The 18285-nt window shown below is 33.2% G+C and overlaps 1 protein-coding gene across 1 annotated transcript in view; it reads right to left on the reverse strand.

Moving 5' to 3' along the window:
* LOC133657835 (paired box protein Pax-2-B-like) overlaps positions 1-12096 on the reverse strand; it is a 45343-nt gene extending 33247 nt beyond the window's left edge. Inside the window, 3 exon segments of the mRNA XM_062059618.1 lie at positions 9693-9890; positions 10523-10688; positions 11738-12096. Of these exon segments, the coding sequence (XP_061915602.1) occupies positions 9693-9890; positions 10523-10688; positions 11738-11780 (407 nt within the window). The 5' untranslated portion in view covers positions 11781-12096.
* Between the last annotated feature and the right edge of the window lie 6189 nt (positions 12097-18285).

Here is an 18285-nt window from a genome sequence, read left to right on the forward strand (position 1 = left end):
TGGGAATTAAAACCCCTCCGGAATTATTAAAATGTGGATCGATATGACTGATAATATAAGGAAACTTCCACCCCCTCGGCGGCAAAAAAAGCCCACGCTTCTTAAGTGTCATCTTTAATAATTCATGCAGGAAAAATGTGTTTAAGGCGTTTTTAGTGCAGAGAGCAGAGGTCAACCCCTCCCCCTCACACAAAAAATTTAGTTACGCTAACTCAATATTGGGTGATTGTAAATAATATTAATGAGATTAATCCATAATAAAATTCCCTAACTTTTTAATTAAAAAAAGCTTTTTACCAAAAAATGCATTACTCGTTGAAAAACAACCCACAAATGGTTCATCATTTTAAAAACCCAGAAATTGAGTTAAAGTAATACCCTTTTTTTAATTTTGTAATGTTTTTTTTTTTTTTTTTAATATTATTATTATTATTTATTTTTTTTATTTTATTTTTTTATATTTTTTATTTTTTCAAGATCTCCCGAAACTACCTGATAATCTTGGAACAGTTACTCAGGATTATGTGTTTTTATTTTTTCTCTCATTTTGTTCCACCTTCTACCATGCAGAAAAAATGTTGCGTTGAAAAAAATAACCCAATTTTAACCCAACTGCTGGTCCAGAAAAGGACAAACCCCTTATCTGAGTTATTTTAACTCAACATTTTGGGTTAATTTTTTCAACCCAACTTTTGCATTGAATCATTTAACCAAAAAGTTGAGTTATGATAACTTAATGTTGGGTTATTCCCAACCAAACTATTGGGTTGAATTATTTAACCCAAAAGTTGAGTTACACTAACTCAATGTTGGGTGATTGTAAATAATATTAATGAGATTAATCCATAATAAAATTCCCTAACTTTTTAATTAAAAAAAGCTTTTTACCAAAAAATGCATTACTCGTTGAAAAACAACCCAAAAATGGTTAATCATTTTCAAAACCCAGAAATTGAGTTAAAGTAATACCCTTTTTTTAATTGTGTAATTTATTTTATTTTATTTTAATATTATTATTATTATTTATTTATTTTATTTTATTTTTTTAAATTTTTTATTTTTTCAAGATCTCCCGAAACTACCTGATAATCTTGGAACAGTTACTCAGGATTATGTGTTTTTATTTTTTCTCTCATTTTGTTCCACCTTCTACCATGCAGAAAAAATGTTGCGTTGAAAAAAATAACCCAATTTTAACCCAACTGCTGGTCCAGAAAAGGACGAACCCCTTATCTGAGTTATTTTAACTCAACATTTTGGGTTAATTTTTTCAACCCAACTTTTGCATTGAATCATTTAACCAAAAAGTTGAGTTATGATAACTTAATGTTGGGTTATTCCCAACCAAACTATTGGGTTGAATTATTTAACCCAAAAGTTGAGTTACACTAACTCAATGTTGGGTGATTGTAAATAATATTAATGAGATTAATCCATAATAAAATTCCCTAACTTTTTAATTAAAAAAAGCTTTTTACCAAAAAATGCATTACTCGTTGAAAAACAACCCAAAAATGGTTCATCATTTTAAAAACCCAGAAATTGAGTTAAAGTAATACCCTTTTTTAAATTGTGTAATTTATTTTATTTTATTTTAATATTATTATTATTATTTTTTTTTATTATTATTATTTTTTTTATATATTTTTTTTTTCAAGATCTCCCGAAACTACCTGATAATTTTGGAACAGTTACTCAGGATGATGTGTTTTTATTTTTTCTCTCATTTTGTTCCACCTTCTACCATGCAGAAAAAATGTTGCGTTGAAAAAAATAACCCAATTTTAACCCAACTGCTGGTCCAGAAAAGGACGAACCCCTTATCTGAGTTACTTTAACTCAACATTTTGGGTTCATTTTTTCAACCCAACTTTTGCATTGAATCATTTAACCAAAAAAGTTGAGTTATGATAACTTAATGTTGGGTTATTCCCAACCAAACTATTGGGTTGAATGATTTAACCCAAAAGTTGAGTTACACTAACTCAATGTTGGGTGATTGTAAATAATATTAATGAGATTAGTCCATAATAAAATTCCCTAACTTTTTAATAAAAAAAACTTCTTACCAAGAAATGCGTTACTCGTTGAAAAACAACCCAAAAATGGTTCATCATTTTGAAAACCCAGAAATTGAGTTAAAGTAATACCCTTATAACCCAAAAAAACCCAAAAAAACAATGCTATAAAGGACATAGAATATTGCGCTAAAACAAAACAAAGCAAGATCCTGATAGTTTTGTGAGAGCCGTAGAAATTAAAACAGATGCTGATATTGTTATTGATCGCTATTCACGCCTCATTCTCGGGAAAATAATTCTGCTGTATGGAGAAAGGGAAATTGAACGGGATGGAAGCCAGATTTGTTGGTGATGGATTAAGGACTCAATGGCCTGATACCAGAAGTAAATATTTGAAAATATATATCTCAAGATCTCGCCGAAACTACCTGATAATCTTGGAAAAGTTACTCAGGATAATGTGTTTTTATTTTTTCTCTCATTTTGTTCCACCTTCTACCATGCAGAGATTTGTACACACTAAAAAAATGTTGGGTTAAAAAAAAATAACCCAATTTTAACCCAACTGCTGGTCCAGAAAAGGACGAACCCCTTATCTGAGTTGTTTTAACTCAACATTTTGGGTTCATTTTTTCAACCCAACTTTTGCGTTGAATCATTTAACCAAAAAGTTGAGTTATGATAACTTGATTGATTGATTGATTGAAACTTTTATTAGTAAATTGCACAATACAGTACATATTCTGTACAATTGAGCACTAAATGGTAACAGCCGAATAAGTTTTTCAACTTGTTTAAGTCGGGGTCCACGTTAATCAATTCATGGTATTGTTGGGTTATTCCCAACTAAACTATTGAATTATTTAACCCAAAAGTTGAGTTACGCTAACTCAGTGTTGGCTGATTGTAAATAATGTTGATGAGATTAATCCATCATAATATTCCCTACATTTTTAATAAAAAAAAGCCTTTTACCCAAAAATGTGTTACTTGTTGAAAAACAAACCACAAATGGTTCCATCCATCCATTTTATACCGCTTATCCCTTTTTGAAAACCCAGAAATCGAGTTAAAGTAATACCCTTATAACCAAAAAAATGGATTGCTATTCATACAAATAACTAAAATTTAACCCAACACTAGCAACTCGTAAATTGGGTTTGCAAAACAACTCAGTATTTTTTTTTTTGTGTGTACAACTCTACGATTTACTGGGAAAAAAGACAAAGAGATTGTTTGCAAATGTCGTATAGGCCAAGTTAGAAAATGTCACTTATTAACACTCCTACAGGTGAGGTTTGAATTATTTAACCCAAAAGTTGAGTTAAGTTAACACAATGTTGGGTGATTGTAAATAATGCTAAGGAGATTAATCCATATTAAAATTCCCTAACTTTTTAAATTGAAAAAAGCCTTTTACCTAAAAATGCGTTACTCGTTGAAAAACAACCCAAAAATTGTTAATCATTTTGAAAACCCAGAAATCGAGTTAAGTAATACCCTTATAACCCCAAAAAAATTATTGCTATTCATAAAAATAACTCCAAAATAAATTTAAACCAACATTAACAACTCATAAATTGGGTTATCAAAGCAACCCAGTATTTTTTGTTACTGTGTACAACTCTACGCTTTACTGGGAAAAAGACGAAGTGATTTTTTGCAAATGTCGTACAGGCCAAGTTAGAAAATGTCAACTATTAACACCCCCACAGGTGAGGGTTGAATTATTTAACCCAAAGGTTGAGTTAAGCTAACTCAATGTTGGGTGATTGTAAATAATGCTAAGGAGATTCATCCATAATACAATTCCCTAAAAAGCATTTTATCTACAAATGCGTTACTCATTGAAAAACAACCCAAAAATGGTTAATCATTTTGAAAACCCAAGTATCGAGTTAAGTAATACCCTTATAACCCCAAAAAATGGATTGCTATTCATAAAAATAACTCCAAAATGTAACATAAATCATAGAAAATGTCAATCAATAACACTCCTGAGGGTTGAACTATTTAACCCAAAAGTTGAGTTAAACTAACTCAATATTGGGTGATTGTAAATAATGTTAATGAAATTAATCCATAATAAAATTCACTAACTTATGAAGAAAAAAAAAACAAGCTTTAAACCCTTTTACCTTTATACCCTTATAACCCAAAACATGTATTGCTAGTCATACAAATAACTTCAAAATGTAACCCAACACTAGCAACTCATAAATTGGGTTATCAAAATAACCCAGTATCTTTTTAGTGTGTACAGCTCTACTCTTTACTGGGGAAAAAACAAATAGATTGTTTGGAAATGTCAAGTTAGAAAAAGGCCAATTATTAACACTCCTTCAGGTGAGGGTTGAATGATGTAACCCAAAAGTTGAGTTACGCTAACTCAATGTTGGGTGATTCCAAATATTGTTAATGATATTAATCCATAATAAAAACCTTTTTAATAAAAAAGATAGCCTTTTACCCAAAAAAGTAGGGATGTCCGATAACGGCTTTTTGCCGATATCCGATATGCCGATATTGTCCAACTCTTTAATTACCGATACCGATATCAACCGATACCGATATCAACCGATATATACAGTCGTGGAATTAACACATTATTATGCCTAATTTGGACAACCAGGCATGGTGAAGATAAGGTACTTTTTAAAAAATGAATCAAATAAAATAAGATAAATTAATTAAAAACATTTTCTTGAATAAAAAAGAAAGTAAAACAATATAAAAACAGTTACATAGAAACTAGTAATTAATGAAAATGTGTAAAATTAACTGTTAAAGGTTAGTATTATTAGTGGACCAGCAGCATGCCCAATCATGTGTGCTTACGGACTGTATTCCTTGCAGACTGTATTGATATATTTTGATATATAATGTAGGAATCAGAATATTAATAACAGAAAGAAACAACCCTTTTGTGTGAATGAGTGTAAATGGAGGAGGGAGGTTTTTTGGGTTGGTGCACTAATTGTAAGTGTATCTTGTGTTTTTTATGTGGATTTAATAAAAAAATAAAAATAAAAAAAAATAAAAAAATAAAAACGATACTGATAATAAAAAAAACGATACCGATAATTTCCGATATTACATTTTAACGCATTTATCGGCCGATAATATCGGCAGACCGATATTATCGGACATCTCTACAAAAAAGTAATTCTTCATTTTGTAAACCCAGAAATCGAGTTAAAATAATACCTTTATAACCCCAATAAATTGGTTGCTATTGATGAAAATAACAAAATTCAACCCAACACTAGCAACTCGTGAATTGTGTTATCAAAATAACCCTGTATTTTCTTTAGTGTGTACCACTCTACACTTTACTGGGAAAAAATAAGAGATTGTTTGCAAATGTCGTATAGGCCAAGTACAAGACTATGTCTCCCGGCTGGCCTGGGAACGCCTCGGGATTCCCCGGGAAGAGCTGGACGAAGTGGCTGGGGAGAGTGAAGTCTGGGCTTCCCTGCTTAGGCTGCTGCCCCCGCGACCCGACCTCGGATAGGCAGAGGAAGATGGATGGATGGATGGATATAGGCCAAGTTAGAAAATGTCAATTATTAACACTCCTACATGTGGGGGCTGAATTATTTAACCCAAAAGTTGAGTTACGCTAACTAATCGTGCTAATGAGATTACTCCATAAGAACATTTCCAAACTTTTTAATATAAAAAAAAAGCCTTTTATCGAAAAAAATGTCATCTTTTTGAAAACCCAGAAATCGAGTTAAAATAATACCCTTATACAATTGATTGCTATTAATCGAAATAACAAAATTTAACCCAACACTAGCAACTCATGAATTGGGTATTAAAATAACCTTGTATTTTTTCTTTTAGTGTGTACAACTCTACGCTTTATTGGGAAAAAAATAAGAGATTGTTTGCAAATGTCGTGTAGGCCAAGTTAGAAAATGTCAATTATTAACACTCCTTCAGGTGAGGGTCGAATTATTTAACCCCAAAGTTGAGTTACGCTAACTCAATGTTGGGTGATTGTAAATAATGCTAATGACATTACTCCATAAGAAAATTCCCAAACTTTTTAATATTAAAAAAAAAGCCTTTTAACCAAAAACGGTTCATCTTTTTGAAAACCCAGAAATCGAGTTAAAGTAGTACCCCTATAACCCAAAATAACTCCAAAATGTAACCCAACTCTAGCAACTCATGAATTGGGTTATCAAATCAACCCAGTATTTTTTTTAGTGTGTACAACTTTACGCTTTACTGGGAAAAAATAAGAGATTGTTTGCAAATGTCGTATAGGCCAAGTTAGAAAATGTCAATTATTAACACTCCCACAGGTGAGGGTTGAATTATTTAACCCAAAAGTTGAGTTACGCTAGTTACTGAGATGAATCCATAATAAAATTCCCTAACTTTTTAATTAAAAAAAAGCTTTTTACCCAAAAAATGCATTACTCGTTGAAAAACAACCCATAATTTTGAAAACCCAGAAATCCATCCATCCATCCATTTTCTACTGCTTGTCCCCATCCGGGTTGCCGGGGGGTGCTGGAGCCTAGCTCAGCTGCATTCAGGCAGAAGGCGGGGTACACCCTGGACAAGTCCAGTTAAAGTAATACCCTTATAACCCAAAAAATGGATTGCTATTCATAAAAATAACCCAATTCAACCCAACACCAGAAACTCATAAATTGGGTTATCAAAATAACACTGTATTTTTTTTTTTTAGTGTGTACAACTCTACACTTTACTGGGAAAAAGACGAATAAATTGTTTGCAAATATTAAGTTAAAAAATGTCAATTATTAACACTCCGGTGAGGGTTGAATTATTTAACCCAAAAGTTGAGTTACGCTACCTCAATGTTGGGTGATTGTAAATATTGCTAATGAGATTAATCCATAATAAAATTCCCTAACTTTTTAACAAAAAAAAAGCCTTTTTGCCCAAAACTTGTTGAAAAACAACCCAAAAAATGGTTAATCATTTTGAAAACCCAGAAATCGAGTTAAGGTAATACCCCTATAACCCAAAATAACTAAAACATTTAACCCAACACTAGCAACTCATAAATTGGGTTATCAAAACAACCCAGTATTTTTTTAGTGTGTACAACTCTACGCTTTACTGGGAAAAAGACGAATAAATTGTTTGCAAATATTAAGTTAAAAAATGTCAATTATTAACACTCCGGTGAGGGTTGAATTATTCAACCCAAAAGTTGAGTTACGCTAACTCAATGTTGGGTGATTGTAAATATTGCAAATGATATAAATCCATAATAAAATTCCCTAACTTTTTAACAAAAATAAAGCCTTTTTGCCCAAAACTCGTTGAAAAACAACCCAAAAAATGGTTAATCATTTTGAAAACCCAGAAATTGAGTTAAAGTAATACCCCTATAACCCAAAATAACTCCAACATTTAACCCAACACTAGCAACTCATAAATTGGGTTATCAAAATAACCCTGTATTTTTTTTTTTTTTAGTGTGTACAACTTTACGCTTTACTGGGAAAAAGACGAAGAAATTGTTTGCAAATATCAAGTTAGAAAATGTCAATTATTAACACTCAGGTGAGGGTTGAATTATTCAACCCAAAAGTTGAGTTACGCTAACCCAATGTTGGGTGATTGTAAATATTGTTAATGAAAAAATGATAAAATTCCCTAACTTTTTAACAAAAAAAGCCTTTTACCCAAAAATGCAATACTCGTTGAATAACAACCCAAAATTGAAAACCCAGAAATCGAGTTAAACTAATACCCCTATAACCCAAAATAACTCCAACATTTAACCCAACACTGGCAACTCATAAACTGGGTTATCAAAATAACCCTGTATTTCATTTTATTTTTAGTGTGTACAACTTTACGCTTTACTGGGAAAAAGACGAAGAAATTGTTTGCAAATATCAAGTTAGAAAATGTCAATTATTAACACTCAGGTGAGGGTTGAATTATTCAACCCAAAAGTTGAGTTACGCTAACTGATTGTAAATATTGTTAATGAAAAAAATGATAAAATTCCCTAACTTTTTAACAAAAAAAGCCTTTTACCCAAAAATGCAATACTCGTTGAATAACAACCCAAAATTGAAAACCCAGAAATCGAGTTAAACTAATACCCCTATAACCCAAAATAACTCCAACATTTAACCCAACACTAGCAACTCATAAATTGGGTTATCAAAATAACCCTGTATTTTATTTTATTTTTAGTGTGTACAACTTTACGCTTTACTGGGAAAAAGACGAATAAATTGTTTGCAAATATCAAGTTAGAAAATGTCAATTATTAACACTCAGGTGAGGGTTGAATTATTCAACCCAAAAGTTGAGTTACGCTAACCCAATGTTGGGTGATTGTAAATATTGTTAATGAAAAAATGATAAAATTCCCTAACTTTTTACCAAAAAAAGCCTTTTACCCAAAAATGCAATACTCGTTGAATAACAACCCAAAATTGAAAACCCAGAAATCGAGTTAAACTAATACCCCTATAACCCAAAATAACTCCAACATTTAACCCAACACTAGCAACTCATAAATTGGGTTATCAAAATAACCCTGTATTTTCTTTTTTTTTAGTGTGTACAACTTTACGCTTTACTGGGAAAAAGACGAATAAATTGTTTGCAAATATCAAGTTAGAATATGTCAATTATTAACACTCAGGTGAGGGGTTGAATTATTCAACCCAAAAGTTGAGTTACGCTAACCCAATGTTGGGTGATTGTAAATATTGTTAATGAAAAAATGATAAAATTCCCTAACTTTTTAACAAAAAAAGCCTTTTACCCAAAAATGCAATACTCGTTGAATAACAACCCAAAATTGAAAACCCAGAAATCAAGTTAAAGTAATTTCCCTATAACCCAAAATAACTCAAAAATTTAACCCAACACTAGCAACTCATAAATTGGGTTATCAAAATAACCCTGTATTTTATTTTATTTTTAGTGTGTACAACTTTACGCTTTACTGGGAAAAAAGAAGAGATTGTTTGCAAATGTCGTGTAGGCCAAGTTAGAAAATGTCAATTATTAACACTCCTTACAGGTGACACACACACACACACACACACTTTCATGCCTCAACATTTCCACTTCAGCTCCAAAATCACCCAAAAAAAAAAGTCTTCCCCTTCTCCGAGACCTCATCGTCTTCTATCTTTAGTAGTTATGCGGCTCCCCTCAGGTCATTAAAATGTAATGCTGATGACCAGCTGTCTGGAACACTGGCTCCTAACCAAAGTTCAGGGCACTTTTTTTCTCCCCCCCTACCAACCTCTCTTTATAAAGACACTTTGTCCCAATTCGGGGGGGGTGAAATGTACAAATAGGTCAAAATAGGCTCCATTCACTTTTCCTTTAATTTTATAAAGCCTATTAAAAATACACAATGGAGATCTTAAGGCTCCCGCCTATTGAACCATTTCCTCTGGTATTTCCCACCACCAGCCGACCTGGTTACGGGCTATCGATCGGTTTTTATCGAGACAGATGTGATTTTTTTTTTTTTTTTTTTTTTTTTTTTTTTGGCCACGCAGAGGCGGGATTGGATTGCACCTGCAAGGACCACCCCGGTGCGCTACATAAAGACGTATTTGCAGCATTTTTTTTTTTTTTTTTAATTTACGCATGCAATTTAGTGAAAAAAAATAAAAAATAAAAAGGTGTGCACCTTACCTGTTGATGGACGACACGCTGGGCACCGTGTCGTTGTCGCACACCCCCTCCGCCAGTAGCCGGTCCCGGATCTCCCAGGCGAACATGGTGGGGTTCTGGCGCTTGTAGTCCGCAATCTTATCGACCACTTTCGGGGTGGCGACCTTTGGTTTGGAGCCACCGATGACCCCCGGTTTAATACTGCCCGTTTCGTAGTACCTGCACACAAATAAGACGTTTAATGTTTTCACGTGACGTGGGTCAGATTGATTTTTTTTTTTTTTTTTTTTTTTTAAATAAGCAAACGCGCTTGAATTTGCAGTTAGTGCATGGAAATATGCATCTAAGTGAGTGGAATTAAACAAAGCACTAAAAAGCAGCTATAATTGAGGTGTGTATATATAGCAGCATGCACGTCATGCCAGCTTTATTCCTAATAAAAATAATAATAATAATAAAAAAACTGACAAACATACAGCGTGTGTGCATTGAAATACCTCTGAAATGCCTTCTGATAGCTGGGAAAAAATATATTTCAAAATATCAAAATATTATCTCACGGTGCTACTTTATGATAATATTATAATTAGTCCCTTTCATCATTCATTGTGACAAATTATCACAACGTGTTTGTTTTTTAATGTGCACTAAAAATGCTCTCAAAGTAATTATTTAAAAAAAAAAAAAGCTTTGAGTGATGGATGTTGGGAAAAAAAAATTGCAAAAATGCAGTGTGCAAGCAAAAAAAAAGAAAAAAAAGTAATAATACAAATGAAAAGCTGCAGGGTGCATATATATATGTATATATATATATTTTTTTATACATAAGTTTTATGGGTTTTTTTTTTTACCTGCCGAGAATTTTGCTGACGCAGCCGTGACTGACCCGCAGCTGCCTGGAGATGTCACAGGGCCGGACCCCTTGGTGGGCCAGCTCCACGATCCGTTGCCGCACCACGTCCGGCAGGGGTCTGCCGTTCACAAACACCCCACCCAGCTGGTTCACGCCGCCATGCCCTGCGTGGGATACAACAGCAGAACGGGGGGGGGGAGCATAACATTACATACCTGCAGAGGACCGCATATTACGCGCATTATTTCGTTCATTCCAATTTATAAATTCCAATTTGTATGCCTGCAAAAATGCAATTATTTCCCTTTATATCCAAATAACGTACTTTTTCCTATAATATGCATTAATACAAATAATTATTTTTAATTCACACATGTTTAAAATAGATATTATTTCCCCACTATCGCCTCCTCAACGCAACACATGTCGCACTTATTACGTTTCAACCTGTTTAATTTGCCCCTATTGTAAATAATTAAAATGACCTTTGATAACTCATATTACAAACGCCTATAAATAATACACGCACTTATACCCCCATAAATACATAATATACACGCCGGCTATTTATATTTTCGAACGGGATAAATTAGCAGCTTTGGCGGAAACATTTGCACACAATCGGGGTGTCGTGTGCCATATTATTGTAATTTTACAGGTAATAAATAACAAAGAAAAAAAAAAGAAGCTTTGTGTTCAAATTGAGGTGACTTTAAAAAAAAAAAAAAGTGCTTAGAATTAAAATGACGTTTTAGAATTTTAGGTGGGGTTAATTCATTTTAAAACGAATATTCTGATAAAAAATATTTTATTTAATTATTGTCGCTTTAAAATAACACAATTGACCATTTTAGCTGTCACTTTTTACTTTGATTGCAATTTTTAACTGTTTTTTTATTATTATTTTGAGTGCCTTGTAATGTGCCTTTATACATGACATGTATTATTATTGTGATTATAAAATGCTGCGTTCAAGTCACCTACAATTCCCCGCACTCGATGCACAAAACACGTGTTTTTTTCGCCTATATTCTCAATAATAATAATAATAATAATAATAATAATAATAATCGTTTTTCTGTCACATTTCGTTGCAAAACAATAAGAACCAGTGTATTTAAATGACTTAAAATTCCTGCACACTTGTTTTTTTTTGTTGCCACAATTCCCCACGCCAACAGACGCACTATTTAAAGCGGCGTAGTAGACTCACGGTGCATGGCCGAGAAGGGGTCCGCCTTGCAGTGAATATCCATGGGATAGCAGAGCAAAGAAAGGTAATCGACTGAGGTCGCCGTCTCGCCTCGATGGTGCAGCCGCGTTTAAAAGAAATGGAGAAAAAAAACCACAACACTAAAAAAAAACGCGTCCGTGTGCAGGTGCGTAGAGTCCGTGGCCGTGGAGCAAACTTCTGCAAGCCTCTAAACTTCTATGTCTTCGTTATTAAGAAGGGGGAAAAAAAAAACGAAATCTTCCAGCCAGGTGCTGCAGCGGACCCATGCGTAAAAGGTGCGCGCTTTGGAGGGGGGAAGGATAGTGGAACTTTCCACGGGGGTCCGATCGCATGTGTGCGGCATACGCCGAGAAATCCTCACTGTTGTCGGCCTGGAAGGGGCAGCGGCGTGCCCCCGGTGAGGTGGACAAAAAAAAAAAAAAAAGGAGGGGGTGGAGATGACAAGAAGCGGGTCCCCCTCTCTCTCTCTCTCTCTCTTTTCCCTCCCCTCTCTCTATCTCTCTCTCTCTCTCCTCCAGAAGGGGCTGCTGCGCCTGCCTGAGCCGTGGACTGAGAATGAAGCCCCACTCCTAGTGGGTCTTGTTTCTAAAAGTCCCTCCACCTCTTCTTCTTCATCCTCCTCCTCCTCCTCCTCCTCCTCCTCCTCCTACTATCACTCCATCCCACAGATCCCCCTCGCGTAAAGATGGATGACTTGTCAGACAATAGATTCCAACACTTTTGTGGGTCGCCCACACAACAACAACAACAACAAAAAAATACTTTTCAAAAACGAGGAACATCCGACGGAAATAATGAGACTTTTTTTTTTTTCTTCAATTAAAAAAGCCATGTCACACACTTTTATGATGACTTCCATTCCAATATATTTATGCGCACAACTTAATGCGCAATGTCTCCTGCGCTCCCATGCGTCTTCAGGCTGTTCCCATCTCCGCTCGTTAGATGGCGCTCACACAGCAGCTAATGTACGTGCTGGCCCGGCCAGGCGGTTTGAGTAAGCCCCCCCCCCCCCCCCCCCCAGTCCCCCCAACCAACCCCCCAAACTCCGGCCGGGTCAAAGGTTGTTGGTAAACCTACTGTAGCTGAATAATCTCTTCCGGTAGGAACTCAATCCATCACAATACAACGAGTCTTAAAAAATAAAAAATAAAAAATAAAAAAAAAATCAATAGGATGTATATATTTTTAAATACAATTTTTTTTTTTTTTTACATGCTCATCATTTTAACCATATATATTTTATACAAAAAAAAAAATCAATAAATGCTTTATTGCTGCTAAATTGTAAAGCAGAAGAGAAACCAGTCACTCCTGCCCTTGAATACTAAATATACCAATTACGCCAGTATAATAATAATATTATTTTATAAGCTTATGGTAAAGTCAATATTATACCAAACAAGCTTGTCCGACTAGACTAAACTGACAATTTATTTGAACATTTTAGAGCTCATGATAATATTAAAAAATAGTCATTTACTCACACATGTCCATGAGGATACGTGCAAATTATGTACAAGTGATAAATACAACCAAATGTTCAGCAACAGTTTTTGTAACTATACTGCAAATACAAATAATTTGTGTATGTAGTATTTATTATAATTAAGTTTAAAAAAAAAGATGTGCTTTTTTGTTAAAATGGCACGTTCAATATCAAACACTCATATAACTATGGTATCACAGTAAAACCAATATAGTATGGTACTATGATATGACGATACAAACGTCAATATAATACTAATAACACTACTAATAATAATTGTAATATTTTTTGTTTTTGTTTTATGTCAATATAGTAATAATAATAATTATTATTATTATTATAACAATAATACAAATAATAATAATAATCATAATAATCATAATCATCATAATAATAATATTAATAATAATTAAACACAATTTTAAAATTTGTATTTTTGTTTCACGTCAATTTATTTTTTATTTTCTATTTAACCTTTGTTTAACAAGGAAACAAAATCCCTTTAAAATTAAAAAACTCTTTTTTAAGGGAGTCCTGGCCAAGAACCAGCAGAGTTACCCATATACACATACACATATAATAATAACAACAATAATAATAATAATAATAATAATAATAATAATACTGAAATGTTGTCCTTTGGTTTTAGTTTTTTTTGGGGAGGGGGTCTGTTAGTTGTGTGGTGTATAAGGAGCTTCTGGTACAATAAGTAGCACCATGGGCTGTAATTTCACACGTCAGTGCACTTTTGCCCTAAAGCTGCTGCTATTCACCCCCCCCCCCCCCCCCCCGTGACACCCCAATGTGTGCCCCCCACCACCCAGTTTGCTGCCATGCCACCCCCAAGACCCCCCTCTCTACACCAAAGTCACAGTCACAACACAGCAAAACAAACGTCCTCATAATTAACACAAGTTCTCAGACATTTTTTTGTTCGCAGTCATTTATCATCACATTTTTGGTTACAATGTGTCACAACATTTATTTTATTATTTAACATTTTATTTCATTTTAAATACATTTCCAAATTTTACTTAACTAATATAATTGTTTCCCCCCTGTATGCATACATGAAATATGGTCCACAGAAAATGAGAGGATGGTGCAACCCCAACAGGGGACTTCTGCACAATACAAGGAATAAAAAAAAATACTGCATGCTTTTGTTTTATTGATTATAATTGGGGATTATATATAGTTTTGCATGACATGTCTAATATTTAGTTATATAATATATAGAAAAAAATACAGAACAATCATTGCCTTTCTGTATAAATATATGCCAAAATGAGGGGATGGTGCAGCTCCAACATGGGACATCTGCAAAATACAGGGAACAAAATAATACTGCATATTTTTGTTTATTGATTATGATTGAGGATTATATATAGTTTTGCATGCCATGTCTAATATTTAGTTATTTTAAGAAATGTACTTTGCAATTACCTAATATGGTGTCTTGTATATTATTTTTATTATTTTTTATTGTAATGGGTAACAATGCATGTTCTGTATAGCAAAAAAAAATACAGAACAACCATTGCCTTTCTGTATAAATATATGCCAAAATGAGGGGATGGTGCAGCTCCAACATGGGACATCTGCAAAATACAGGGAACAAAATAATACTGCATATTTTTGTTTATTGATTATGATTGGGGATTATATATAGTTTTGCATGACATGTCTAATATTTAGTTATTTTAAGAAATGTGCTTTGCAATTACCTAATATGGTGTCTTGTATATTATTTTTATTATTTTTTATTGTAATGGGTAACAATGCATGTTCTGTATAGAAAAAAAAAAACAGAACAACCATTGCCTTTCTGTATAAATATATGCCAAAATGAGAGGATGGTGCAGCTCCAACATGGGACATCTGCACAATACAGGGAACAAAATAATACTGCATGGTTTTGTTTATTAATTATGATTGAGGATTATCTATAGTTTTGCATGACATGTCTATATATTTAGTTATTTTAAGAAATTAACTTTGCAATTTCCTTATATGATGTCTTGTATATTATTTTTTATTATTTTTATTGTAATGGGTAAACACGCATGTTCTATACAAACAAAAAAAATACAGAACAATCATTGCCTTTCTGCCAAAATGAGAGGATGGTGCAGTTCCAACATGGGACTTCTGCACAATACAGGGAATAACATGTCTAATATTTAGTTATTTTAAGAAATGTACTGTGCACTACCTAATATGGTGTCTTGTATATGAGTGGTATTATTTTTATTGTAAAGGGTAAAAATGCATGTTCTATATAGAAAAAAAAAAAAACAGAACAATCATTGCCTTTCTTTATAAATATATGCCAAAATGAGAGGATGGTGCAGCTCCAACATGGGACATCTGCACATTACAGGGAACAAAATAATACTGCATGCTTTTGTTTATTAATTATGATTGAGGATTATATAGAGTTTTGCATGACATGTCTATTATTTAGTTATTATAAGAAATTGACTTTGCAATTACTTTATATAGTGTATTGTATATTAGTTTTATTCTTTTTATTGTAATGGGTAAAAATACATGTTCTATATAGAAAAAAAAATACAGACCAATCATTGCCTTTATTTTTAAATATATGCCAAAATGAGAGGATGGTGCAGCTCCAACATGGGGACATCTGCACAATACAGGGAATAAAACAATACTGCAGGCTTGTGTTTATTGATTATAATTGAGGATTTTATATAGTTTTGCATGACATGTCTAATATTTAGTTATTATAAGACATGTACTTTGCAATTACCTAATATGGTGTCTTGTATATTAATTTTATTATTTTTATTGTAATGGGTAAAAATGCATGTTCTATACCAAAAAAAAAAAATACAGAACAATCATTGCCTTTCTGTATAAACATATGCCAACATGAGAGGATGGTGCAGCTCCAACATGGGACATCTGCACAATACAGGGAATAAAACAATACTACAGGCTTGTGTTTATTGATTATAATTGAAAATTAAATGTAGTTTTGCATGAGATGTCTAATATTTAGTTATTTTAAGAAATGCACATTGCTATTATCTACTATGGTGTCTTGTATATTAGTTTATTATTTTTATTGTAATGGGGAAAAATGCATGTTCTATATAGAAAAAAAAATACAGACCAATCATTGCCTTTCTGTATAAATATATGCCAAAATGAGAGGATGGTGCAGCTCCATCATGGGACATCTGCACAATACAGGGAATAAAACAATACTGCATGCTTGTGTTTATTGATTATAATTGAGGATTATATATAGTTTTGCATGACATGTCTAATATTTAGTTATTTTAAGAAATGCACATTGCTATTATCTACTATGGTGTCTTGTATATTAGTTTATTATTTTTATTGTAATGGGGAAAAATGCATGTTCTATATAGAAAAAAAAATACAGAACAATCATTGCCTTTCTTTATAAATATATGCCAAAATGAGGGGATGGTGCAGCTCCAACATGGGACATCTGCACAATACAGGGAATAAAACAATACTGCAGGCTTGTATTTATTGATTATAATTGAGGATTTTATATAGTTTTGCATGACATGTCTAATATTTAGTTATCATAGGACATGTACTTTGCAATGACCTAATATGGTGTCTTGTATATTAATTTTATTATTTTTATTGTAATGGGGAAAAATGCATGTTCTATACCAAAAAAAAAAAATACAGAACAATCATTGCCTTTCTGTATAAACATATGCCAACATGAGAGGATGGTGCAGCTCCAACATGGGACATCTGCACAATACAGGGAATAAAACAATACTGCAGGCTTGTGTTTATTGATTATAATTGAAAATTAAATGTAGTTTTGCATGACATGTCTAATATTTAGTTATTTTAAGAAATGCACATTGCTATTATCTACTATGGTGTCTTGTATATTAGTTTATTATTTTTATTGTAATGGGGAAAAATGCATGTTCTATATAGAACAAAAAATACAGAAGAATCATTGCCTTTCTTTATAAATATATGCCAAAATGAGGGGATGGTGCAGCTTCAACATGGGTCATCTGCACAATACAGGGAACAAAATAATAATGCATGCCTTTGTTTATTGATCATAATTGAGGATTATATATAGTTTTGCATGACATGTCTAATATTTAGTTATTTTAAGAAATGCACATTGCAATTATCTACTATGATGTCTTGTATATTAGTTGTATTATTTGTATTGTAATGGGGAAAATGCATGTTCTATATAGAAAAAAAAGTAGAGAACAATAATTGCCTTCTGTATAAATATATGCCAAAATAAAATAAGTCGAATTTACACCAAATGTGATGATCTAATTATTGTATCCAAGCAAAAACAACAATACTTCCAGTGTGAGTCCTAAAAGTGCGCATCAGCTGCGTCCTCAGATTGCGCACTCACTCATGTGCTTTATAACGGGAGCAGATGGATATCAATTTGAGTCCATATCCTCGACACCGGCGCAGATTGATTTTCTACTTGCTTTTAATTTTGCCATAATTAATTACGTCATTACAAGCATTGATCTTTCCATATACCCAAAAGGAGGAGTTGGAATTAGGTGCGTGATCTATGCGTTCCAATTGGAATGGTTGCACATATAAAGAAAGCCTTATTTTAAAACAAATGTTTGATTAAAAAAAAAAAAATGTAATAGAAGAGCTTATATTTATGCTTGACACTTTATTATTGCAAAAAAAAAAAAAATACGCGCGGAAATCAAATAAATATAATATACACATGGATAATATAATAATGATAAATGCGGCATGGTCAAGCCGGTTTGACGAAGAGGCACCGTTTTCTTACCTGATCGAGCGGCACTGTAGTGAGGCATGTGGCTCTCCCTTGTCTAATGGTGCGTCTCCCCGATGCAGCCCACTACATCTGCCCGGCCTCCCGCGCTCCCTCCCCGGCATGCATGGGCGTCATGCGTCCCCCCTCTCGCCGGTTGTCTGGGCGCGGAGCGTCTTTTTTTTGAGCGCTCATCCACGACTAAACGGTTCAGGCGAGCACAAAAAAAAA

This window comes from Entelurus aequoreus, linkage group LG09 (assembly GCF_033978785.1).
Source record: "Entelurus aequoreus isolate RoL-2023_Sb linkage group LG09, RoL_Eaeq_v1.1, whole genome shotgun sequence".
Classification (NCBI taxonomy): Eukaryota; Metazoa; Chordata; class Actinopteri; order Syngnathiformes; family Syngnathidae; genus Entelurus; species Entelurus aequoreus.